The sequence below is a fragment of the Chelmon rostratus genome, chromosome 18 (genome assembly GCF_017976325.1).
Source record: "Chelmon rostratus isolate fCheRos1 chromosome 18, fCheRos1.pri, whole genome shotgun sequence".
NCBI classification, from domain to species: Eukaryota; Metazoa; Chordata; class Actinopteri; order Chaetodontiformes; family Chaetodontidae; genus Chelmon; species Chelmon rostratus.
In genome coordinates this window covers 23,869,177-23,897,039 of record NC_055675.1, presented here as the reverse complement: position 1 = coordinate 23,897,039, position 27,863 = coordinate 23,869,177, and the positions used below count along the sequence as shown (strand labels likewise).

General features: G+C 45.3%; 1 protein-coding gene across 1 annotated transcript in view; it reads right to left on the bottom strand.

Moving 5' to 3' along the window:
• LOC121621955 (E3 ubiquitin-protein ligase TRIM9) overlaps positions 1–27,863 on the bottom strand; it is a 36,318-nt gene continuing 8,455 nt past the window's right edge. The window contains exons 2-12 of the mRNA XM_041958702.1: positions 21,252–21,347; positions 16,941–17,063; positions 11,406–11,516; positions 9,573–9,726; positions 6,356–6,436; positions 4,207–4,370; positions 3,740–3,885; positions 2,086–2,260; positions 1,815–1,993; positions 516–678; positions 1–48 (exon numbers count right to left, since the gene is read on the bottom strand). Of these exons, the coding sequence (XP_041814636.1) occupies positions 1–48; positions 516–678; positions 1,815–1,993; positions 2,086–2,260; positions 3,740–3,885; positions 4,207–4,370; positions 6,356–6,436; positions 9,573–9,726; positions 11,406–11,516; positions 16,941–17,063; positions 21,252–21,347 (1,440 nt within the window). The remainder of the gene's footprint in view (positions 49–515; positions 679–1,814; positions 1,994–2,085; positions 2,261–3,739; positions 3,886–4,206; positions 4,371–6,355; positions 6,437–9,572; positions 9,727–11,405; positions 11,517–16,940; positions 17,064–21,251; positions 21,348–27,863) is intronic.

Below are 27,863 nucleotides of genomic sequence, written 5' to 3'. Positions count from 1 at the left end.
CTACTGTTTGGTATTCTTTGGCACCTCCAGGCCCGTCAGTAAGGTCACCTGGAACAGGCAGCGACACCTTCATGAATTTGGGAACATGTTTGATAACTGGCTGGAGTTTTAGGACTCGTAACACATAGACAATAATCTGTCTGTCCGGTGCGGTCTACATCCTGGACACAGTCTGAGCGACAGACACATACGTCAGGTCTGCACCTTCAGTTTGTGATGTGACTTTGCTTCCATCACATCTGGGAACATTACATAGACTTCCATTATTACCCTTATTATTACCCTAACCTTAAACTTAACCTTAACCACAACCCAAACCTAAACTAACCCAAACCTAAACTAACCCAACCTTAACACTAGTCTTCACCCAAACATGTAATGATTTATGTTCTGGACATCTGCATTTTGTTCCCATAAGAAAGGCGAGTCCCCACAACGTCACTGTTTAAACAGATTTATGTCCCCATAACATGAGCAATGCATGGACACACACACACACACACACACACACACACCTGGACGTTTCTGTTGAGGCTGACTGCAGGTACAAAGACCCCGTCCAGGCTCTCGAAGGCAGTCGGTCCATGCTGCTCCTTGTTGATGTAGAAAGTCAGTGTGTGTTTGGTCAGATCCAGCAGGACGCCCACGGTCGAGCCCTTAGTGATGCCGCCCTCCGCCCTACACGCACGCACGCACACACACACAGAGAGAGACATAGTGTAACTACAGTTTGAATCCGAACAAGCTGATCAGAACTCAGAGAATTCAGAATCCATCAGCACGGGTGACAAAAACGGCCGATTACTGGAGACAAGAAATGTCCTGAAAGGGAGATGCTGTGCTCCTGAAACCGCCTCTGAACATGTAAGCAAACACGCAACGCCATGTTTCCCTCCGCTCTGTGCACAAACACACGGCGCCATGTTTCCCTCCGCTCTGTGCACAAACACACGACGCAATGTTTCCCTACACTCTGTGCACAAACACACGACGCCATGTTTCCCTCCGCTCTGTGCACAAACACACGGCGCCATGTTTCCCTCCGCTCTGTGCACAAACACACGACGCAATGTTTCCCTACACTCTGTGCACAAACGCGCGGCGCCGGCCCCACGCCTGGCTGAGTGAGAGCTGAAGGAATCAATATGTGCTACATAGCAACATGTAACAGACACGCGCTGATGATAAAGTCGGAGGTTTTCGACGTTCCTGTGAAAAACAGACATTTTCTTTGAATCAATGTTTAATGAGGGTTTGATGGTTTCATTGTGACACTGAGAGCTGGTGCAGAAAGTCGTCTTCTTCTTCTGTTTGTTAGTTGGAATGGAATGAATGGAATAAGAGAGCGCCACCTTCCACAGTCTGTGTCTCCTGCTGTTCTTATTGACAGTCAGATGAGAGGACGTCTCTGTGTGTCTGAATGCTCCTTCATGCTTTACGTTGTATTCATAGATGTTATTGTGTTTGAAGGGTTTGCAAAAAGAACTCCAGCTGCTGAGGAGTGAGGTTATTTCATGCATGTGTGTGTGTGTGCGTGTGTGAGATCTAAATCTAATATCAGCTCGTCACTAAACACACCTGAAACATTTAAAACAGTGAAACCAGATGTTCATCTTTAAACCTGCAGTTCAGGACTTTAACATATAAATGAACATCTGTTACGTTCAAGCACACCTCAACAGTGTTTGTGTAATTCCTCTAACTGCCAGAGGGGGGAGACAGAAGTCCCACAGTGCAGATTTAAGTTCTTCAACAGTGACACACAGAACAGCTGTTGGTAGCTTCCATCCAATGATACCAGAGTCTGCACCTACCTGTTGGTGTGGGAGTTGTTGTGCATGAACCAGGAGCGGTTGTTGTCCACATACATGGCCCACGCCTTGTCATCTTTCCCCAGCATCATGTCCTTCATGGTGTTGATCCTCGCCACGCCAAACGCAGGGTCCGGGTGGTTGTCATAGCGATCAATGCTGACCTCCCAGTAGTGGGTGCCCTGAGATCCACGAGGAAGTGGAATATATTTCAATACTGGTGGAAATGATGTAAACTTTATTTAGTGAACTCCTGATCGACACACGAGTTTACCTTTGAGAAGGCAGCGGTTCCCAGCACCACGCGGTCGTCGTAGCTGTTGCAGCTCACTGTCTGGTTTTCATTGGACAGAACAATGTCGCGATGAGCTGTGGTGGGGTCAAAGGTGAACCAGGCCACTGCAGGGAGGAGACAGCCGTCAGAGGTGAAGCCACAACAACCTGCTGGTCTTCACTTTTCAGACTGGAGTGCCATCAAGACTTGAGATGTTTTATTAAGACATTTTAGTGGCTTTGCATCATGTTGATGCTGAAGACATAAACCTGCTCAGTTTATTTGAATAACAAGAATAACTTCCTGTCCACATAAACATCTTACCTGTATGTACAGTATGTGTACAACAGCCTCAGGAAACAGCTGACTTTGTGTCATATAAGCAACAGTCATGATGGAAATGTGTAAATGTGCTGATTGATTTGCTTTGATGAACAGGAAGTAGCTCTGCCTCACTTCATTCAGCTGAAAAGTGGCTTCATGCATGTCATTTTCGACAGTCTTAATGTGCACAAGGCTGCACTGTGATTGGATGAACATCTGCTGGTATCATAGAGTCACGTGATAATAATATGATTTTACAGCTGAAGGTTGAAACATCAGGGACACATTTGGGCCTGAGGACAGAAAAGCTTCATCAGCTCACTACAACAACATCCTGCAGGATTTAATAAGAGGTGACACATCCAATATGTCCACACACACACACACACAGGTAAATTCTGCCACATCGTTTTTGGTGTGTGCATCAAAATCAGCGTTTGTTTTGCAGCTTTTGTCTCCTGCTCTTTCACTTGTCATGCCAACAAGAGTCACATCCCATAATTTCCCTCCTCTGTGTGGCTGAAAAGAAGCTACAGTCCTCGAGGAAAGAGGAGCAGGAGGAGGAGGAGGAGGAGGAGGAGGAGGAGGAGGCGATGAGGGTGAGAGACAGAAAAGGAGGTCGAGTTGAAAAAAAGATGAGAGAGGAAAAAAAGAGGGCGGCGGATGAACAGTTATCAGCCAGAAAACAGACTAATGCCCATTGTTAGTGTGTGTGTGTGTGTGTGTGCGTGTGCGTGTGCGTGTGTGTGTGCGTGTGCGTGTGTGTGTGTGTGTGTGTGACTTAGGAAAACTTTCCATCCTCATCCCACTGCGGCGATTATGAAAGATTTTGTCATTATCCCTTTTTTTCCCTCCTTTTTTCTGCCCTTTTCTTTCCCTTCATTTGCTCCCGTCAACTTTTTATTTTCCATTCTTTTCTCTCTCCTTTCCTTTCTTCCTTCTCCACTTCCTTCATTTGCTTCCATTTGGCCTCCTTTTTTTTGGCTTTCTGTTCTTGTCTCCTCCTTCCCTTTACTTTCCTCCCCTCTCCTTCCCTTTCCTTCCTTGTCGACTCCTCTCCTTCCCTTTCTCTTCTTCTGTCTACCTTTCTTTCCATTCCTGTGCTCCTCTTTCCTTTCCTTTCCTTTCATCATCCTCTTCTTCTCTTTTCAGTGTCTGTGTATAAAGCATGACATGCTTTTACTTTGAAGGACCTCCAGACTCTTCCTCTAAGAAGCTTCTTTAATTCATTTTATAGATTAATGTGATTTATGAACCAAGACAATCAAAGACATTATTCTATATGTGACAGATGTCTCTCTCTCTCTCTCTCTCTCACACACACACACACACCCTACCATCAGAGGTCTTGAGCACCACAGTCTTGCTGTATGGCCCCACGCCGACGCCGTTGTAGGCTTTCACTCTGGCATTGTAGGAGCTGTTAAAATGGAGGCCGTCCACCGTACACACTGTCTCCTTCCCCACATACACCTCCTGAGACACACACACACACACACACACACACGCATACACATTTTAGCGGCATCATGACAAATGCAGATTAAATGTATGCACATGTATGTTCGCTGCCACACGGACTCCAGTAAAGAGGAGAAGTCATGAACTTGCAAAGCTGGTTTGGTGATGGAGCACATGTTCGTCAGAGCTGAGCAGCATGTGGATTATTCATAATAAAATAAAAAAGACGAGCAACAGAAGAGACTTATCTTACTGCAGTTCAGGTTAGATTACTGTCATATTACTTTTAAATCTTGTACCCTAACAGATGGTGTGTATTCTGACTGAAGCACCCACCCTGTACTGTCCTCCGTTGCCGTCATCCAGCTCCAGGATGTAGCCCTCGATGGGGCTGCCAGGGGGCGCAATGACCCTCCAGGCCAGGGTGGCGCTGTTGTTCCTGGTGCAGCACTTCTCCAGCTGCAGGAGAGGCGCCGCTGGCACCGAGGGTCCGGCCTCCACTGTGGGGCGAAAAGGATGGATGAGACGTAATGATGGGGGGTGAAAGGGTGGACGGAGGAAGAGGAGAAAAGGAGGACAAACAGGGTGACGTCGTCAGTTGGCTGCTTGCTTTTAAACAAAACTGAAGGGAGAGAAAGAGGAGCTTTAAAGTGGATCTAGTGGGAGATTAAAAAAAAGTAAAGCCTTTAAGGTGAAAGACCTCCGGGTTCATTCACGGGACAACAGCTGGGTGGAGGCTTTACGTCTGAGGACTCGACACCCCTGCTGGTGTAGCAGTACTGGTGGTGCAGAGGGGTACGCCGATTCAAGCTTTGAAGACTGCTGAAGCTTCCAGCAGCAATTATTTAAACAGTGTTTGTTGCCAAAAAGTTCCACCCAATTAGAACGTGGCGTTCGTTATGATCTGATCAGGGGGGAAAAAACGATTGTGTCACACCGCAGTGAGGTCTGTCTTGTCATGGGGTTGTTGTCTTGTCATTTCCTGTTTTATTTTGAAGGTCTAACTCTCCTCTCGTTTCAGAGCACTTGCCCTTCCTCATGTGTCCCGTGTGTCCGCCCTGATCACCTGTTGTCTCCACCTGTTCCTGATTACCCTCCACGTGTTAAATAGTCTGCGTCTCCCTTGTCTTGTGCCAGAGTGTCTTTGTCCGTCGGCGATTCACCCGAGCCTGTCTTCCCCGTTTGTCCTTGCCACAGCCACAGTCCTTGTCTCGTAAGCTCTTGTTTCCTCCTGGTGAGTGTTTTTGTTTTGTAACTTTGATATCCTAGTTTCTGATTTATTTTCCTGTCATGGACCTCAGCCGAATTGTTTTCCTCTTATTAGAGTGATTTTCTGTTGTTTCTGTTTTTGTGTTTAGATTCTAGTTCCTCTGTTTTTCAGGAGTGTGTTTGATTTCTTAGTTTTCCTTACCTAGTTTCGCTAATCCTAGTTCTTTGAGTTTTCCTCCGTTCGGAGTGATTTTCGTTATTTTATTATCGTAGTGTTTTCCATAGTTATCCTCTTAGTGAGCGTTTTGTGTTTCTTTGTTAGCTTCTTATCCTTTATATTCCTCGTTATAGCCTTTGTGCCTAGTATAATTTATATAGCCTATTTGTTTGACACTCAGCGAAGTGGAACTTGGGTTGAGTTAATAAAGATCTGTGAATTCAAATCTCTGCGTCTGAGTCCTGATCTGAGTCCCGGCCTGACAGATTGAGACACGTTAGCAGCCTCATTCAGGGCAGGACAGTCAACATTATATCAAAGGCTTTTTCTCATAAAAAGACACTGTTTGACCCCTGTGGTGGAAAACGAACAGGAAGAAACTGCTTTTTCCTGAAACAAACACAGAAAAACAGGGTCAAAATAACCAGCGGACACACGGGTGGAGGTCTCAGGGCGGTGGATCTGCTTCACATCAGTCCTTCATGTGTTATCTGGACCGAAGCAGCGGTGAGGAGACGGAGGGCGGGCGGCAGTCGTGACAGAGGAAACAACACAGCAGGATCGATGCAAACCACGGTGCACACATCAATATCGACGTCCAACTTCAACACGTTTCACTGCATTTGTAGCCAAAATAGTTCTTTGATTCATCCAACTGCAAGATTTGGAGGATAATTTTTAATACACATTTCCTCCGCTTTATGCTTTCATTGTGTTGTGCAACAACAGCAACACATATTGTTTGGAATGAAATTATTACATTAAAGGTGCAGGAATTAGTAACCACAGTCTAACATGAGAAGCAGAGAAGTACTTCAGGCTACAAATGCGTGTCGATTGTGGGATCTTTGTGTTCCAGTGAAGGCAGCACGACTCGGCGGAGGTGCCGTTCATTGGACGGGAGCTGGAAAACGACAACCATGCAGAGGAAAGAGACCAGGTAGACGCCATGGGACAAAAAGACCAGAGGGTGTCCAGCCAGAACGGCCATGAGGGCTGTCGGGGCTGAGGGACGAGGAAGGAGGGACAAAGGTTTACTGTGAAAAGTCTGTGAAATACCTCCTGGGCTCTCTGTCTCCACGTCAGCCTCAGCACTGCCTGCTGCCTGCATTTGTTTCAATAACGGACTCTCCTGCACATCTGGAAACATGACCACGGTTTGGTTTTAATACAAGAGCGCATGGACAGAAGGTGGTGGACAAAGCAGCTGGAAGTGACAGTGAGAGCCAGCGTGAGACCAGAAATTCACACCGATCGCATTAAAAAGTGAACTCATTCATTCATTCATTCATTCATTTGTTATCTGAGCCTAAAAAAATCACTTCAGGCACGTCCTCTTTTCCAAAGATGTCGAGAGTAAAACAAAATGACCAGCGAGACACAAAAGTCATATCGCAACCATACACAATGAAAAAATAGTCTCCCTAATGGAGGTCAAGAGAAACATAAAGCTAATCATTTTCTGAACACAACACTGACTGTAGGTCAGATTATTATGATTCATAACCATTTTATATCAGAACATATCTTAGTTATTTTTAAAGATGACGGAAACATTGTTGAAAAGTATGTCAATGTAAAGCAGAGTATCATCTGCAAATTAGAGCACAACAGAGGTTTGCAGCCATTATCTGATTTTAGATCAGGAAACGCTGCAACGACACAAAGACTTCAGGGGACAGATATGAAGGTTTGGTCAAAAATGGGACTATTTGTGTGCTTTGTGCTCTTTTCAAGCATGTGATGGTTCCTCAGCTTGATTTGCATCAGTGTTTTAGTTAATGCATCTTAGAGTCCTGTTTTTTTAACCTGGTTATTTTCAAAATTATTTTGGTCATCAGTCTTGTTCTGACTTTATTTCATCATCTGAATTACTAAAATACAAGAGGATTTATCTTTAATCTGAACCTCAAACACAGACGAAGGTGTTTGTATTACAAATTCTTATCTTTACCCTTAATTTTCCCCACATCACACGACAGCATAAAATTACAGGAAAAAATAGAAGAAATTAAGACTTTCCACTGATGCCGATACTGCTGCATCAAAACACAGTTCCTTAAGATAAACTCAATCCAGAAAGAGCTTTTTCACTCTCAGAATAAAATGTTTTTTCGCTGTTTTGTAATGTATCTGGAGGCTGAACGTGATAAAGTAAATACAGCAGGAACAGAATAAGAAGCAGCAGTCAAACAAGTTCAAACAGGGTTGTACCAGTGAGGACACTGGTGTCCGAATACTTTCAGGCTGCTTGTGATTCAGAACGTCTCCGACAATGTGTTGCTTCTCAGGATGTCAAAGACTAGAAATCAAAGACATGAAATGGTCAGTTAAACTCCATCGCTTTGTTCTGGACGATCAGTGGGATGCCAAGCTGGGGGGACGTACAGATGTTTTTCATGACACGGGCCTGAAAGAAGAAAGGAGGGACGACCAAAGCCGACTCTGATTGTCTTCACTGGGGGAAATTAGAGATTCTCCTTTAAATGCAACTCAACCAAGGCCAAGACCTGCAGATCTGGGTCACATTCTTCATGTAATTTCATCAATTATGTGATGATTATATAGCTTTTAATGGATCTGTAATGGATCACAATGCATTATACATGCAAGAATAAGGGGCATTATTTTGTATTTTAGTAAGATTGAATCCACATCTGCAAAGAAAACATCTAATGTTTGCTGCCTCAGCGGAGCAGTATCAAAATAAAATATGCATGGCGCTGATTCCATATTTAATGTACATTAACAACCCAGCTGAGGAACCTCTGCAGAGGTTTGAAGGTAAAGGACGCCGTGTTTACTCATGCACATCAACCGGTTGCTGGGTAGCAACAGCCAATGAATAGCTAATCAGCTGTGCATCTTGTTGTGCATCTTGAAGGAACCTCTGAAGGGAACAGTGGCACGAAGCAAATGTTGTTCGTTGGTTATGAAACACATCGTCAAGAGGCTGTTTTTTTTGCTTCAGGTCAAGGATGTTTGAATATGTTTGTGCATGTCGAGTTGATTTATTCATCGAGCCTGTTTAAAGGGGATTTACATGGATTATACTCATGAAGTTCAACGTAACATAAGCCTGATTATTATCATTTTATTATCCAGCGAAACCAGATACTAACAAACTGTATGTAGCTTCTTTGAAATCAGTTGTATTCGTGTTCATGTTGGGTTTTATTTGAATGGCGGCTGTGCAGGCCTTTTATCAACATTTTATTGACATGTAGTTTGTTTTTGACATTTCTGATCCAACTTTCCATTTTGGTTGCTTGGAATTACAAACAATTAGTTAGTTGTTAGCGCGCCACAATGACACAATTAGCATAAACAACAGTAGCACGATGGGGAATGTGTACTTTGCGAGGCAGCTGGATTTGCGAGATCAGACTCGCCGAAAATCCGTCTGGCCAGACTTCAAGTTATTCATCTGTGGTCGAACCACCTTCATTCAGACCAATCAGAGACCTGCGAGGAACTCCTAGCAGCTGCGGGCAGGTGTGGTTTCAATGTGACATCAGCGCAACTATTCCTTTTGAAACCAACAACGGCAGCTCCTCAAGAAGTTAGCTTACATGCTGCTGCCGCATCAGTGCTACCAGACAGTGGCGTGCACAGAGGGGGGGCCCAATTGTTGAAAAACGCGCACTAAAGTGCCCTCTGGGACGCCAAAATGCGTGCTCAAGTGAAATCCTTTTCACCCCTCCCCTTCAAAAAGGCTGTGCACGCCACTGCTACCAGAACAAAGCAGCATTCCTTCATTGAAGCAAAAGCGAAACGACGCTGAAGGCTTTTCTTCAGGAAAAGATGTTCCGACTGGCTTCAGCACGAGTCCATGAGTTAGCCGTGATAGAGAGGTGGTTTATCCAATCACCTGCCAGGCATTTTTTAAAGCCTCTGCTCTTTTCTGAACAGTTTCCAAAGACTTCTCAGACGCTTCTGTCCAACAAACCATCTGGTGCGTCAGGTTAGGGAAATGCAGGATCCAGAGTTTTTGGAGCTTCATCCATAATATGCACTGGAAGTCGGGATATCTTGGCCTCAGCTACACTGATTTCAATGTTTTTCAATGTTAATGAGTGCAATTCTAAACTGATGGAGGACTTTGCCACAATGCTATTACAGAGAAGTTAGAAATAAAATTAAATCATGACAAAAATGATTAGAAATTAGAATAAAAAGGCTCATTGCACAGCAGCACGTGAAATAACACAGAGAGGCTGTGAACAGGATTTAAAGCTGGCAGCTGAAGAGGAGGCGTGTGCTGCTGTATGTTTACCTTTGCCCTGGCAGAAGTCCAGCAGCAGGATGGTCTGCAGCAGCGAGTCGGTGTTCAGGGTGAGGTCAAACTCGGGGCCTACTTTTGGCTCCAGGGCCCCTTTCACCCACTGGTCCTGAGACGATGTCACCCGCTTGATCAGGGCGTCTGAGATCTACACACACACACACATAGTGATGCAGAGGAGCTGTACAGTGGAGGAAGACGAGCCCGGGCAGAGACACGTGCAGTCAAACAAACTACATTCAACATTTACATTTAATCCTGCTTGCAGTGCAGCAGTGGTACCGTCCCCACACACAGAACAGCCCCTCTGTTCTGGGATCTGTTCCAGTGGCCTGGCTTCATTACATTGTGTCTGACAAGTGAAATGAGGCACGCATTAGCGCAGTTCAAATATTTAAGGCGGAGAATTAGACCCTCGTCTGCTGGTAAGAGCTTCACCGCCGCAGGGAAGTGAATACATTACATCAAACTACACTCAGCTGCAAAAAAAACCTGATCCGGTCGAGGAAATTCACCCTCCAGCATTAAAACGTAAATGGCTCCATTCAGCTTCATTTCTTCACTTCAGATTAGCTGTGCTGTATTTACAAATGTTCCTGAACTTACACTCAGCACGAATAAATAATAAAACCTCCAGGCGTCGGCAGCCGTAATGAACCACATAATCAATACATGATGAAATATTCAGATGAAATGGAAGCACAGGGATCTCTGCGTGTGTCTTTGATCTCTCATCTCTCTCCTTCACCTTACTCTGTCTCCATCCCTCTGCAGGAGGAGAAATCATTCATAGGCGGAAGCGTCTTGTGTAATTCAATAGAAGTCCAGACAGCCATAAATGTAGCTGAGGGCTTTAAAGGACCCTGCAGTCTTTATGTGGTTGCCTCTGGAGGAAGTCTATAATACGAGTGGGAACACGTGTTGATACCATAAAGCAAAGTTATTGAATGAAAGCAGGAAATATTTTATATTTTAGTTATATGAGCCATGCATGAACAAACATGCTCTATGGAAAGAAATGTAGAGCATTAAATCATCATGTTTGGGTCAATGAGACCCCAGAGAGGTGCAGAACTCCAGAAAGAGAAATCTCCATAGATTTACTGAAGATTCAGAAGAAGATCTGCTGCAGAAGAAGTTATTGATCACAAATACAAAGCCTGTAAAATTCATTTGATTCAGCTGTGTTTTATAAAAGTGATGTCATCAATTCAAAATCAATCCATGAAAATTAGAGCGAGTCACAAAGAATCGAGCTGATAAAACAACGAGAAGTGTTCTGTTTCTTCACATTTGACCTTTTCTCAGTTTGACCTAACATGCACAGATCAATAACTATTGATCAGCGATCGAGCGCCTGAGCCTGCTGATAACTAAACATGTCGGGTCAATTAAAAATAGATCAGCTGTGTGTGTGTGTGTGTGTGTGTGTGTGTGTGTGTGTGTGTGTGCTTCCTGCCTCCTCTGAACTCTCTTTTCGTCAGTTTTGGTGGTAAACACATGAAAAGGAGATATTTTTTGAAGTGTACAGTGAGACTCTGGACTGTTTGCCTCGTGTTTGATCTCTGAAAGTCTTCAGTTTTAAGGCTGGTGTTTATTCGTCTCTTTCATCATGATCAGCAGTCTCCCTGAAGAGACGCCTGATATCTCCTCTTCCTCTGCTCCACACTCCTCCACCTACTGTAGTTTAGCATCGTTTTAACGCCATAAGAAGCTGCGGTACTCTGCGGTGCTGCTCGCTACAGGATACATTAACTGTTGGTTTAGTGCAGGCATGTCCAAACTATTCACACACACACACACACACACACACAGTGGGTGAGGTACCTGCAGGAAACCACTGGGGTCGTTCTCTTTCAGGACTTCCAGGCAGTACTCCATCATGCCGGTGGTCTGACGTAGCTTCATGGTGCAGTGTGTGATCTGGTCACGCACCACCTGACAGACACAGATCAAACGTTACATAAATAAGATGCATCTCCCCCCCGGCAGTAAATTTAGTTCGTTCTGCAGGTCCGATTTTGGTGTCGCGCAGCATTTCTGTTAAAGTCAATTTCAGAACGAACGACAACTTTCTGTGCAGAGAACACAAACTGCAGTATGAGTATTTAGAAAATGCAGCTCAGACATCTGGTTGTAGCAGCTATGAAGTGAACAACAGCAGAACAGCCCGAGCTAACGCAGCCAACAAAAACAAAGTCCAGAGGGCAGACAGAGAAAAACTCCAACACTCTGCTCAGCACATGAGCTGGCAGGGTGCAGCTGAGGGTGCAGCTGAGGGCGTAGCTGAGGGTGCACACACCACATGCTACCTGGTGTCTGAACGCTGAGCAGGAGGGAGATGAGGTTTGGACAGGTGTCACAGCAGCTAATTGAAACTCAGCGAACTGTCAACGTCTTATTAGCCTTTTGTTTGCATTAATAGCTGCACCAGCTGATCAGCGACCTCTGACCATCTGCTCAGAGCACAACACGTATGGAACATGTTCCATACATGTGCAGCACATAATGCAGGAACATGTTCCATACGTGCTGCACGTATGTGTGCTGCACACATACATCAACTTTTCAAAGGTGAAGCAGGAGAAAACTTGTGTCTTGTGATGTCGGCAAATCAAAGATCATTAATTACGCCGTTAACCGACGGCCGCCTAAACGATTTAACAAGTTAATCAGACGGCGTCTGAAAATTGGCCCCCTCGTTTATTTGGCGGTTAATGAGATCACAGTTAATTATTCACCTGTCAGCTGCTGTATGAACTGAAAGATGAAGAGCGTGAAGAGTCAGCTGAGAGAGGAGCAAAACAATGTGTGTGTGTGTGTGTGTGTGTGTGTGTGTGTGCGTGCATGCGTGTGTGTGTGCGTGCGTGCGTGTGTGTGCGTGTGCCTGTGTGTGTATGCATGTGCGTGTGTGTGTGTGTGCATGTGCGTGTGCATGCGTGTGTGTGCGTGTGTGTGTGTGTGTGTGTGTGCGTGTGTGTGCGTGTGCCTGTGTGTGTATGCATGTGCGTGTGTGTGTGTGTGTGTGTGTGTGTGCATGTGTGTGTGTGTGTGCGTGTGTGTGTGCGTGCATGCGTGTGTGTGTGCGTGCGTGTGTGTGCGTGTGCCTGTGTGTGTATGCATGTGCGTGTGTGTGTGTGTGTGTGTGTGTGTGTGAAGCCCACAGCAGACATATTGGATGAAAACTGGCGAGATACATTTTACACACAGATGTTAGCAGATGTTAAATATGAATAATGCAGCAGTTTAATAATAATATTAAAACTTCGTATATCTTTATTCATAAATGTATTCATGCCTTTGTGTCTTAGCTTTGTGTTGTTTTGGATGTTTAAATTGTAATATTCTTAACTCGTGTGTGAAATCAGTGAAGCGGGTTTGTGTAAATCAGCTGTTTGGTTGCGTCTGAGTGAACAGGTTCGGCTTCGAGTCTCTTCTGTTGAAGGATTCAGGATTAAAGTACGAACGAAAGGTCAGTTAAAGGTCATTCAAGGTGTTTTTGTCGCTGTGTGTCACCTGAACTCCACCCTGCAGCACAGACACTCAGACTATTTGCCAGGAGAAAACGAGCTTTCAGCTCAGGTCGGCTCTTATCTGCTGCGTAAACAACGTGAAGCGTGAAGACTGAGCAAATCACAGATTTAATTCAATTTCCTTCAGCCCCGCTGAGACGAGCCGTCAGCTGCCTCCCCCACACTCCTGCAGGTCTGCTTCAAGGCCTTTTTCAATATGCTCCGCATGCACATGAGATGAGCGTGAGGGTGCGAACGCACAAACGTGTTGATGCAAGCACAGGTTTAAGATGGCAGAGCCTCACAGCCCCTCCATCACTCTCTGAGCTGCACTCAGATCAGCTCACAGCAACGTTTTCAGACCGGTTTGGTGGTTTTTGGAGCGCGAGCACATGGACCTTTAGCTAATGTTGTAGAAAAGAAATGACGTGAGCTCATCGTGCTCGTTGCTGTGCTTCCATCTATTGCTTTTTGCTTAGATGTGCAGTTTATGTTCCAGGTCTGTGAGTGTTTGAGTCAAATGTAAAGATCAGCAGCATGAGAGCGGCAGGACTGATGGAGAGGTCAGATGAACGTTAATCTCATTCACAGAGAGACTCAGACGCTCTGATCTGTGGGACTGAAGTGAATATTAATCCATCAGCTGCTGGTGAATGTGTGTCTTTGTGAGGACACGAGTTAAAGAATGTGCGTACGTTTGTCCATCCATCCAGCCGCTGCAGATTCAGCCGTGCCATGCTAGTAGCAGCTAACGCCGCAGAGGTGAGGAGCAGCTGCAGACGTCTGATCAGCTGACTCCACACCAGCGATCTTCACCTGACGCGGACTCAGGTGATCACTTGAAGCAGCTTGTCAGACCTCTGGAGCGGCAGCTGTTTGCATACACGCAGCAGAGCTGGACGAGACCTGCACGCGATCTCTGACGTATGAAATCAGTGGAGCTGCAGGGCGCCGCGTGCAGCCCGACCACAGGTGAGGCGGTGGAGGTGAGTCCGAGCCATCGCTGATCAGTGTCAGCAGTGTGTCAGCGAGGTCCTCACAGGTGTGTAAATAGAAATATTTGTGTCCTGTACAGGTGAGTGGCTCAGAATCTGACTGCAGCCTGCAGCATAACGTCTCTTTAATCAGCCGTCAACATGTGATATCTGACATCGTCCTCTCATGTCGAACAGCCCTGAGAGCTCAACTGAAGGAAAACACGAGCAAATCCACGCGTCTGATGTCTTTTTAGATTTGGTTGCACATGTGCAGCGTCACATTCAGCCGTCAGTCTTCCACTGGGGGGAACACTGTGACGTCGTCATCAGGGGTAATTACTGTGAACACCTCCACATGTAACAGCTGGAGGTGTTTCTCCTGACAGCACGGACGCAGCGAGTATTTCTGGCTGTTCTTTGAAAGAGGAAAGCAGAATATGTTGCTTTTAACGGATTAAGCTCCGGCTTTGGTGAATTTTCTGAACATCTGCCTTTCTTGGTGTAGACACAGTCTTTAGATTATGTTTTTTTATTTTTGGGTTTTGTGTCTGGCTGCAAAACCAGATTAAAAGGCTTGTGAGCGCTTTGAAAAACGGAGAGGCCAAAGGGCGAGCTCACGGGCCGAGAATATGAAGATCCACTGAAATAGATGATGGTTCGGAGCCTGAACCCCCCCCCCCTCCACCGGGACATGAAAAGCGTCGTGCTTTCTGGGAACTGCAGTTACATCACTGAGTCTTCACAGAACAAACACGAGCTGCTCCTGAGATTCAAACCGTTCAGTTTCTTCTGAGCTCTGCGTGGATTCAGCGTGAAAACCAGACCATGTGTGAGATTCCACTTTAAAATTTAATTTGCACAATCTGATCCACTTTTATCCGTTTGAATGTAATCCAGCACACAGCTGTGGTTCGTTATTGCGTATTCGTAGCCGACCGCCGCAGAGTCAGCCGTGTTGTGGCTGGCTGCTCGCAGCGCGCGGCATTCAGTAATGACATCATCCACGTCAGAGGTAGTTGTCTAGAGACGCTGGATGTTGATAACATGTCACCACGGGCTCAGAGGGGAATAGCACCAGCATATCATAACTAAATATTGGAATATGAAGAGTTTCTGCAGATTATGCGTTTATAGAGGCTGCGCATGGATGCCCCGAGTACTCGCATTATATGGATATACGCGCCGCTCCTCTGGGGCTAATTTCTAAGTCCAGGTTGTAAAAAACAAAAGTTATCTTTTAAGGCCCCCAGGCGTTTGCAGTCGGGGCCCCTCGGCTCTGAAACCACCTGCCTGAAGGTCTGAGGTCTGCAGAATCTTTTAAGTTACCTCTAAAACTTCAGCTTTTTGTTTGTTTCACAGTTTTTGTCTCCTTTTTGCAGATGCATGGATTCATTCTGTGTACTTCTACGTGCTGGACTCTGATCGTGGTTCTGGCTTTTGGTTTTGGGTCTAACACGTCGGCCGTTTCATCAGTTAGAGACAAACATCCTGAATCCTTCCTCGCGGTTTATGAGCTCTTCTTCTCTTGCTCCAGCTCGTTGCCCTCTGGCTAAATCTCAACCCCCGGCCTGCAGATAATGACAGCAGCTGTCCTCGGGGCCTCCGTCCAAACGCCCCCTCCCCCCGCCGCCGGCCAGACGGTCAGTCGGTCGGTGGGCACGTTGAGGCCGGGCAGGCGTCCATGTGATGCGACTTAGGAAACCCCCATCGGAGGATTAACGGAGCGAAAGGCGGACCGCTGGACGGAAACCTGTTTCAGGGCTGAAACTGCTTCAGGTGTTTCAGATTTTTCTCGCTGTTAGAACAGAGCTGCTTGTTTCACATCACGACGTTTGAGCTCTGCTCATGAATTTGAACGAGGAGTCGAGCTGTCAGAGCTCATTAAAGGTTATTGATTGATTGATTATAACTGAGGATGTTTAATACTGAACATTAAAGAGAAATGTTTGACGCTTTTGGAAGTAGATTTTATTTGTTTCACAGTTTATTTTAATGTCCTGCTGATTATTAGCGTGTGAAGAGGTGCTGGAGAGGAAGAGGCAAACAGGAAGTGTGGTGGGAGCAGTCAGACAGAATTCAATCCCATCTCTCAAAATCAATACTTTTCTTTTTTAAACGTTTTTAAAATGTTTAATTTTATTCTTTATTTCTTAGTGTTGACCTTGCTATTATTTTATCTGCCCGGTTTTATTCTCATTTGATTTTGTAAAGGACTTTGTAGCATTGTGCTGCATGAATAAAGTCTATTATTATTAGAGTATTAACCCCTTGATGCCTGAATTTATTTAGAATTATATTAAAAAATTAATTCTTTGTGTTTTTGCTTTCAAATTGATCCTAAATTAAGAGGAGTTTGTTAATTTTTCTGTAGCACAAACAACAGATATAAATTTAGGTATGATGCAAATTAGCCACAACAGGCGTTAATGCTTAAATGCAATAAAAATACTTTTTTTTTAAAATTCATAAATGTGCATCATAAAAGCCACAAAATTCATCTATTTCATCAAAACAGCCACAAAATTGGCTTAAAACCATTAAATTGTAACGACAACACAACAGGTGTAGTTTTCACTTTGACCCGTCCAACCAGAAACCAGTGCCTGCCAAAGGTTCCCAGGTGTGTGTTGAATGTGCACAAACCGGCATCAGAGGAATGGATTGGATTAAAGCGATGTGATGCGAATTCACGACTATCGGCATTAAGAGGTTAAATATGCTTCTCACTTGAGGTTATTTGTCTGAGTGGCTGATGCAGAGAGGAGGATTAGCTGCACTGATAACAGGCTCATGTTGTTCATGTTGATAAAGTCAGTAAGGAACGTCTGGGCTGAGTCACGTTCGTCTCACAGACAGAGGAAGAGTCATCCCACCTTCAGCTTGTACTCCTTCTCCTTGGTGACCTTGGTGAGCAGTTTGGCTTTCTGCCTGGTGAGCGCCTCGATCAGAGAGTCGCACTGGGCCACGAGACAAGCCTCGAACTCCACGCCGTTCTCCTGAAGCAACACACACACACACACACACACACACGCACACACACACACACCGTCAGAGCGTCATCAGATCAGTTCAATCAATCAAATAACTTTGATGATCTTCATGAAGAATCATTTGATGTTTGATTTGCTGCTTTTCCTCTGAATGATCTGAATGTGTTTGTAACAATGTGGAGCTTTGGACTAAACAAACACTGTGAAGGCGTCACTTTGGTCTCATCGTCACCACATTTCTCACTATTTTCACAATGTTTCCAAACCGATCGATCGATCGATTAATGGAGGAAATAATCAGCTGATTGATCCAGAATGAAAAGAATCATTAGTTCAAATGAAGCTCAACCAGCTCCAACAGTAAAATCCTGCTTTGACATGAACGACTGAGTCACAGTAATCTGATGAGATCAGAGAGAACAGGAGAACAGGAGAACAGATAGAACAGGAGAACAGCAGAACAGGAGAACAGATAGAACAGGAGAACAGCAGAACAGGAGAACAGATAGAACAGGAGAACAGCAGAACAGGAGAACAGCAGAACAGGAGAACAGTCACAGGGACATTTTACTGCACTCAGTACTTTTACTTTAATACTTTTTGCTGATTATACTCACATACTTTTCATAACATTTTCACTGCAGGACTTGTAAAAAGGTGTTTGTTTGTTGTACTCTGAGGTTTTAGTACTTTTACTTCAGTAAAGGATGTGAACACTTCCTCATTCTCATTATGAGCTGAAATCACCACGGTGACTAAAATAGATCTGTTGGTGTACTCTTCAGATCTTTTTCTATTTTTGTTTCCACCAAACAAACAGTGTGAAGTTTTTATCATACTTCATATTCACTGCTCTCCCTGGAGACAAACGTCCACATCATACATCATACTGATACGGTGCACATCCAGCACATGGCCAAATGTATGTGGACGCCCAAATTACCCTTTACAGTTTCTGCATTCAGTCGTTTGTTTCAGTTTGTGACTCCTCAACAGAAAGAGTCTGTTTCACTCTGTTACATAAGATCTGAATGTCACACCACTCTTAAAACTCTAGCAAAACCAGCCTGTTGTCATGGTTACTCATCAGCGTGGACATAGAATGACGTCAGTCGGATACGTCCTGGTCCTGGTCCAGAGAGGACACGATGTCAGCTCGCTGACGTTTCTGTCTGATATCAGCTGAGTCGCGACAGCAAAGCGCCCAAACGATGCTTTTACATTCAGGACACAACGCCCGCTAGTGGCCGGAGTGATTATGACAGGAGCAGAGGAAGACTGTGGCTGATGATGATGACGAACGGGTCAGAATAACATTTAACACACTGCTTTTCATTTCCTGGTTCCAGCCAACCGTCTGCGTCGTTCCCTGACCTTCACCAACGGTTTATGGTCACCACGAGGACGACGGTCTCCAAACAAGAGCTGCAACTAAAGATCGATTGATCTGTCGACTACGTGTCAATCAGTGTTTCCCAAAGCCCGAGACGACGTCCTCAAATGTCTTCTGTTCACAAGCCAAAGATATTCAGTGAAGACGCCAGAAAATATTCCCATTTACCACTAAAATCTACTCAAACAAACCAGACAAATGACGACTTCCTGTCAGAAAAGCCTCTGCGAGTCGTATTTTGTGTGTAATTGGGAGGTTTCGGTGGTGCTGCAGGTCTGCATGCAGCAGCTTCAGCAGTTGTTGGTTACTGAAGCATCCACAGGGACATGTCCTCTCTGCACACAGCTCACAGGATGAAGAGGTCTCATAAATCGTCGTGACTTCCAATCAAGCTTCCTCTGCTGACTTCCACAGTTCAGATCTGCAGTGTGAGAGGATGAGTGCTGGAGATCTTTATTCATCACTCCCACACTGTTCCTTCTCTTTATCCATCCATCTCTCTCGCTGCTCTCAAAGTCATGCTCAGAGGGTTTTTTTTTTTTTTTACTTAGCAGCAATCCTCTTGGTTTGTATGAAGAGTCTGAATGGCTGCTGCGGCTGACGAGATGTGACAGTGTGTGTGTGTGTGTGTGTGTGTGTTTTAACTGTGTGTATGACTGGCAGATGCTGCTGCAGAGATCAGCTGCACAGCGATGAGGTCTGCAGGCTAAACACACACACACACACACATATATCCACACACTCGACACATTTGGCTGATGTGGTTTGTTTGAGTTCAGCGATTCGGTGGATTTAGCGTGAGAAGTCTAAATGTTTCTCTGTGACTGATTTATTTGGAGCTTATTGCCCATTACCAGCAGGTTCCCCAAAGCGGAATTTATTTAGCCCAGAAAAACATCAGTGCTGATGTAAATTATGTAAAACCTCTAACTGATCAGACATGGATATCGCTCCTGGTACAATCTTTCACAGCCAGACCTTCATGGAGATCCTGAGACTGAAGAAATCCCGAGGCAGCCGTGTGATTGGCTGAGAGTGGGCAGAATCAAGAGGTGTGTCCCAGTTCCACCAGCAGCATGCTAACGGCATTCAGTCTGTACGAGATCACCTTTACTGTGACTGTCAAGGTAATTAGCATGCTAAATATGGTTAGCATTCAACAAATCAACAGGAGTATATCCGAACACTTTCTAAGATCCTTCTGAGATCCAATCCCTACTTTCATCTTTGACTCTACCTCTTTTCTGTCTACCCCCTACCCGAACCAGGGTTTGCATCCCCACACCCCACTTTTATTGGTGCAGTTGGTGAGAGGCAGGGGTAGATGATGGTAGTGCGGCACTTGGCGGTTACATGTGGCATCTAGGCTTGTGGTAGCATTGTAGCAGCTAACAATAGTTACAGCTGTGATAGTATGATAGTATCTTAGCAGTTAGCATTGACATCTAGCAGTTAACATTAACAGTACAGGTGAATCTAGCTGTATTGTCTTCTTCTGTTCTTCTTAGCAGTTAGCGGTTAGTGGTTAGCAATAGCATTAGCATTAGCTAAATGGTAGCATCGGTACTGTGTTGTCTTCTTCTGTTCTTCTTAGCAGTTAGCGGTTAGCATTAGCATTAGCATTAGCTAAATGGTAGCATCGGTACTGTGTTGTCTTCTTCTGTTTTTCTTAGCAGTTAGCGGTTGGCATTAGCATTAGCTAAATGGTAGCATCGGTACTGGCCACTACCTGGAGCATCTCTGGGTCAGTTGAACGTGGCAGTGCTGTTTGGATTGTGTAGGAGCAGTGTGAACTGGCACTAGGGGGGGTGACTCTGGGACACTGGAGTTCACCGCCTAGCCTCCTGGAGGTGTAGTGGGACTAAGTAGGTGAAACACCGTTGAAGGGAGGTATCCACCTGATGACCCCCAGAGACGTGTTAGGAATCAATGCTCTTTGGCAGGTATAGAGGCAGATTAGGGCTCCAAGGTTCTTCACTGAGAATGAATCCTCTTTTTGAGCACAAGTATCTTGTGTTTAAATTAACTGAAGGAAGACTACAACATGTCCCTTTTCCAGCTGAGACAGTTGCCTCCTGTGCATTGCATTGTGGGACAATAATGTCCACCAACAATGTGTCTCCAGTTTTAGTCTCTGCTGGTTTTTGCATTATTTACAATTGAGTCCAGGGACCCAGAGCACAGCCCCCTCGTTTCCACCAGGGATCAGCTGATGGAGAGACGTGAAGCTGAGGCAGTGGAGGTGGGGAAGCCATGGAGGAGGAGGCGTTCCAAACCAGGCCTCCCCTTGATCACTGTGGGGATGTGAGAGCTCTCCCCAGTAAGATGGATGAGCTGGCAGCACTGACTCGGCACCAGAGGGAAAAACGAGAGCACAGCATTATGTTTTTTCTGGTTATATGGCTAACCATGCTAACCACGCTAACCACGCTAACTCCAGACATGAATGGGTGGTTTCCAGATGAGATGCTGGCAGTATTTTCCAATGGCAGCTTCTGTAACTCTGAGCTCATCAAGATTAAAGAAGATCTCTGCAGTGAGGACACTGACAGTGAGCTGATCAGGCCTGATTACCCACCGAGGGAATTCTTACATGGAAGCACAATAGCGGTGTGTATTCCCCCTCCACTCAATTACAAACAGGCTGCAGACACAACACCTGCATGCCTCCTCATGTCTGCTGACTTCATCAGGAAGAGGAGGATCAGGAAGAAGAATATGGAGGATAAGTTGGAGCAGAACATCAGTGACACGGTGTATGTCAGAGATTTAAGTGTGCAGGTGTCATACGGAGGCCTTACCTGTATCTGCTGAAGCATGTTCTTCAGCTGAACCAGGAACTCCTTGGCATCTTTAGCTTTGTCGGAGACGCCGTTCAGGGCCTGGGAGAGCTGGCACTGCAGAAGACAGAAATACACTGAATTCAAACCAGGAAACTCGGGACTCGTCAGGCCGCTTCAGCCGTCCAAAATACTTCATACACATGAAACCAGCACGTGAAATCAAAGATGAAGACGTAGCACAGTGTGGATCAGGCTGGATCCAGACTAAACCAGTACAACCAGTGATGCACTGAGGCAGCGAGGCTTTTCCTAAACCGTCGATTATGTAATCAGTGAACCCAACAGATCTCCCTGGATGCTCAGATTACATCTGATCCTGGCCCAGAGCAAAGCAGAGACTCTGCATTGTCTCTGTAACAGAGATTAACTTCATAATCTAGAGTCCAGAAAATTCACACTCACTTCTGAGTCTTAGACTGAAACAAAGAACATGGAAATAAGACAATTTAAATTTGGTTTATTTCTGTTTCTGTTAAAATGATGATCACTAAACAACCAAAACACAGTGAAACAAAGGAAAATACCTTTGAAATCTTTGTGTTCCATATGAAAAAAATACAATGAAATGTGTCAGCTTCATTCTAAGACAAACATTTGGCAGCAAGCGCTCAGATCTGAGCACTGAGACTGATGTGCTTGATCCTCACTAAAGCGTCTCTATTTACGCTCTATTAAACGGAGCACTTCCCCCAATTTTCTACCTAATTTCCATAGAACAGCCACAGGCGATGTGTATTTATAACGTGAAATACTCCCTTTATCACTGTCAACAGCTGTTTGCTTCTCCTGTCTGATTGATGCTTGTGAAAACGAAGGCAGGGAGCTTTAATAACTCATCTAGTTAACTTAGTAATGTCATTTTATTGGCCACCAGTTAATTTCCAGACAGAATTAAAGGAGTGTGCGAGATATGAGGGGTCTCAGCGGGTTTCCCACCCCTTGATTAACACCTAGGACCCCTTGAAAAGCAAAGAAATCATTTAAATGCGAAGCTTCGTTCCCTGTGTGTCTGCACTGTTGAGATGTTGGAAGACGAGCGGCGAGCGGTGACACCGAGGCAAGCGTCCAGTGTATCTCAGTCCTGCAGCCGCCGCCTCAGCTAACGATCACATGAGTTAATTAACACGTTTAACCTCGGCGGTCCTGCAGCGTCTCTGCACGTCTGCGAAGTCCAACCGACAAAACAAGCTTCAAACACAGAGTGAAGTCCTTAAACAGCAACAAATAAAGCAGCAGTGCGACACTCTCGTGCTTTGTTCTCACAGTTTTAAGCCTGTTTTCTTGTTTTCGCGGCATATACAACGTTTTATTGTGCTGTGTTGGCTGACAGGCCTCCTCTGGTTTGAAAGTAGAAAGAAATCCGCACCAGGATGCACAAATCCCTCATTATGAGAGACTGTTTCGTACCCTGAACGAGAACTGTGAAAGGAGCGTGATGATAGCAGATCGTTTCAGATGAGAAGTCTTTGTAACATCCATGAAGTGAGCAAGCTAACCTAAGATGCTGGCTGGATATTAGAGATTGAAGCGATATCATAGACAGCAGACACACACACACACACACACACACAGCTCAGAGGGTCAGAGTGTGTGTGTGTGTGTGTGTGTGTGTGTGTGTGTCAGTCACTGGTAAATATGAAAGGACAGGACAAAGGAAACACACACTGCTAAACACATGCCAAGCTGTGATGAATCTGCTCCACTGTGACCACACCCACACTCCCCACCCGCTCCTCTGAACACACACACACACACACACACACACACACACACACACAGAGAGAGAGCCAGAAGGCGATAACATAAAGTGGGCATCCCTCCTTTTTTGTTACTAGAAACCATAAATAACAGCTGTATTTGCTTCATGGAGCAAAGGTCGGACTCATGGTGTGATCATGCTTTTCTCTGGATTATACATGTAATTAATCTACTAGATTAAACATGTAATTAATCTACTAGATTAAACATGTAATTAATCTACTAGATTTTAATCTGATGTCTAAAAGGCACAGCCACATGCATCATGTTATAGAAACCAATCCTCTGTCTTAAAACTGTATGAAAGTGCCGACAAATGTAAAAAACACATCCACTGAGTTATATTAATGTTCGTTTTTTACATGATTGTTTCAATTGCAAGAGTTAAAAACTGAATACAAAACAAGCATTTGATTATTTATTGGAGCACGATTAGAGATAATATTCTGTGAATGTTTGAACGATGTAGAAAATGTACAAACAAGTTTCATTCAATCATCAATCAGTCCAAACTTGAGGAATGATCAATTTGTCTGGATTATTATTAATTTGTTCACTGTGACTGTTCTCTGCTTATATATGAAAGTAAATCTCCCACCACACACAGTCAATGCACTGTATGCATAATCCCCTCTCCACAATAACCTCTCCACCCCCACCCCACACACACACACGCTGATCTTATCCCCGTCATCCCTCTTGCATGCACATGCTGTCTGGAGTCAGGAGGAGGGACGAGTGGAGGTCATGGTTCATGAATCAAACCAACCCTTCTGTGGAGCTCCTCACTGCTCCTCACCAAGAGGCCATCTGGCCCAGCAAGCTGTCTGGCCTGTGTGTGTGTGTGTGTGTAGGGGGGGGTGTTTGCATGCCAAGATGCTAACAAGAGGATGACGGATGTGCCATACGAGGGCCGTCCTGGCACTTCCCCTCCTCTCTTATTTGCTCTGTCTGGTCCTTTATTCCGCTCACCTGCCGGCAGCCCCCTCCTTCACAATCATCCGCAGCCACTGATTTTCTTCAACCTCTAGTTGATTTTCATAGCCGGGCTGTATCCCAGCATGCATTGTGTGGACAGCGCGCTGTGAGGTTTTGTTTTTTCTTCATTTAAGCAGTTACAGTCTGACGTTAAAGTCTCTTTTCCAGCAGAGAGCTGATCGAAAAGGCAGCAAAGACATAGATCCAACAACAAATAGAAACTGTCACAACGACATAAATAATTCCCAGCTCAGCTGCGTGTACCTAAACGCCTCCTAGGAACTGTGTCAATCTGCATTAACAGACGAAACAACATCCAGAAAGCAGGTTTTTAACAGGATGTAAAAAGGTGGATCCTGAACGCGTCACTAAAATGTTGACTGACAACAAAAAGCTCAACATCACCCGTTCAGATGAATCTACTCGCTCTGATTAATCAGCTGTAATTGAGCAGCTGTTTGAACAGATCACACTGATCACAACAGAGGTCACGTGTCCATCATCTTACAGCTTTTGTTTGCAGTAAAAACACGTTTTCTGTGCGTGTTTCCGCCACCACGGAGCGATGCGATGACGTTACCCCGTTAATTAACGAACGGCTTGTTGTTGTCGCCTCAGTCTTTCTTTTGTCGACGCCATGCAGGAATATTCAGCTTGTCTTGGGTTAAAAAATAACGTTCTCGCCTGATTTCCTCTATAAAAAGCTCCCAAACCTACGAAAAAACCTTGAATGAATATTGAGAGGTTTTTAAAAGCAGCGAGCCTGAGTGCACCACAGGATCCAGGTCCAAACCTGTCTCGTCTCGTGGTGTAAAGTGTGTGTAACAGTGTTGAGATGTGACACGTGTGCCCTGCAGCACGAGGACCAGCGAGCCACCGAACAAAAGAAAAAACCCAGAAACAGGAGAAAATCATGTCGAGGAAGAGATCAATGCACCTGCAGAGCACAAACGCACATTCACAAATCCAATTTCTTCCCTCCTTTGTGTCTTTTGTTCTCCCCCCCTTGACCTTTTTCATCCTTTACTGCTCCTCCAAACAGGAGTGTCATTCCTCTCTCTCTCGCTGTCTGCACCCTTCAGCGCTCCTCTCAGAGACGAGTGCTCTTATCTCATTATCTTATTACAGGAGCGAAGGAGGAGCGTTTATTCAGCCGTGTGAGGGACGAGGGTCCGAGCCTCCAGAGAGCCCTCAGCGCTGGGTGTCGGGGTGTAGCTGCTTCAGCGTACGATCAGGAGGAAGTTTAATTTGTGATGTTTGCTCCAGGCCTGAAGCGTCTGCACGCAGCTCTCAGAGGGAGGACGGCGTGACTGGAGCGCTGACCCTGCTTCACTTCCTGCGAACAACCTCAGTATAAACACGTTGCTGCAGAGAAGTTCGTGAAATAACCTCAAACGTTTCGATGTGTTTGATTTATCTGACTTCTTCTTTTCAAACCTTTCACGCTTCCAGGTTTGTTGTTTTTATCTTCAGCGTCGTCACATCAGGCGACAGGCCGCTGCGATGAAGACGAGGCTTCGTGTCGTTAACGTTGTGAAACTGTCGCAGTTCATGAATGTGCGCGCTCGCTCTCTGAAAAACCAGTTTGAATCAGGGACTCTTCTGATTGGACGTGCTAAAAGCTCTTTAATGCTCAGTGACTTTTGGAAACTTGATTAACGTTGCAGAGAAACAGTTGGTGAGTAATCTGGGGGAGAAGCTGGGGGCGAGCGTGAACCACAGGAGAACAATAGGCAGCTCGATGTGTTTGGCTGTCAGCCGGCGAATGGTTGATGGCGGTGTTGACCTTGTCAAAATGCTACCAGGGGACGTGGAGGAGGGGCTGAACCCCCCCGTTTCAATCTCTCCTTTTATTCGTTCTCATTTGCATTCATAAGCCTTTACGTCCTCCATCTCTGTTTTCACTCACGCTCCACCCCGAACACTTCACCTCGCTTCTCAATTAGGCTTTTCGATTGGTTGTGATGTGTTTCAACGCTGATAAAGCTCTGATGCTCTGACACGTCTGTCAGCAGTCCAGTGTGAATCTACTCGTCCCAAAAGAAGCCTGACTTCCCTCTGCAGAGTCGCCGCGAGGAAACACGAAACGCCGTCAATTAAACATCACGTCTGGTCAGCATGACGCTCTGGTGCTTCGACACGCGCGACTCAAACAGGAAGAGCCAAAGTGACTCAATGTCGCTCCCTGATAAATCCTCCAGGATCTCCACTCCGTGAGTCATGGCGCGACGACTCAGCTCTGTTCTGGCTGTCAATCATTTACACTGTGAGCAAGAAAGATGTTTTTAATGTTGAAACAGTCTAAATTACATGATGACATCATGCATTTGAAGAGGTTCTGCCGGTGGAAACACAGAGAACAGAGCAGAACACGAGCCGGTGAAGGTTCGACCTGCAGCGTCCCTCAGCCGCATGCACGCGCTGCTGTTTCTGTAACTTTACTCCACCAGAACAATCAGCGTCGGCCTCCTCCGGCCGAGTCAGCCAGCTGCGTTACAGCATTAGTGTTTCACATCTGGTGGAGGTCAAAAGCAATCTGCCTTCCCCTTCCTCCTCTTCATCCTCTCATCCACCACCGCCCAGCCGCCCAATCCTCCGCCGCTCTGCTACACAGCCATTTTAAGGCTGATACACTGACTGCTGCCACACAACACACAACAACAGATCAGGCATGAGCCACATTTAGCTTTAGCCTGACTGAAACTGAGCTGAAGTGAACTCAGATTCTTAAATATCAGGAAACAGAAATCAATAAGAAATAAATCAGTATTCATGATTAATCACTGTGACTGTGGGCACTGCACCGTGCTTTCACTATAATATGATGCTAAAGCTCATTAATGCTCATATGAGAAAAATAACCAATTAAATTCAAGTGGACCTGCCAAGTTTCACATTTTATTTCTGATTCACTGTCGTATTATAAATGTGTGTTGAATGTTGGTCTGAACACGAACAATTTCCTTCATTGGTCAGAAAGATTTTCCTTTCATGATCTGTTATTTCCATCATTAACTTTTATCAGATGGATCCAGTTAAAGTCAGAGAGAGGAGGAGAGTCTGTCAGTCAGCAGGAAACCGCTTCGACCAAATTCATGGTCATTTCATTCATTCAAGCTGACGAGCGTCGGGTTTGATACGTTACATCATTTTAATTTTCAATGAAACATTTCGCCTGATAAACGATTTCCAGTGGAAAAGACACCACGATCATTTTCTGGATTGTTAAATAATGATTCCACATTCAGGATATCAATAAATACAGAATAAATGATAAGAAGGCGTCCTGCCGGTAGAAACAGACACAGCTCACAGCATCAGCACAGACTAAACAGGTGACAGACTGCAGAGAAAACAGGATCTGCTCTGCTCTGATAGCTGCGTCTTCATCAGTATCAGCACAGTCACATGTGTGCAGACACAAATTCATCTAAAGTCTCTGCAGCAGCTGTTGATCCAGCTGTGATCAGCTGATCCAGCTGTGATCAGCTGATCCAGCGGCATCAGAAACAGACGTAGCTTCAGAGGAAAAGACGTCTCACAGCTGAACAGCGTATTTCTTCGTTCCTCCTCTCCTCGAATGCTCTCCTGCTCTCCATGCGTCCTCAGTGGGAGGAAAGGAGTGAAGGAAACATGGATGCCGGTTAAGAGACTTGAGATGTGCCCATCGTACCCAGCTTCAGGTCTAACCTAAAGCCACGCTGCGAGCACGACTGAAACAACAACCCAAGTGTTTTGTAAGTGTTGCTCAGCCAGAAAACCAACATGTGGAGCAGAATTTCTTCTTCATTCGCAGCAGAAAGCCTCGATACGATTAAAACTGCTGCAGGAGCT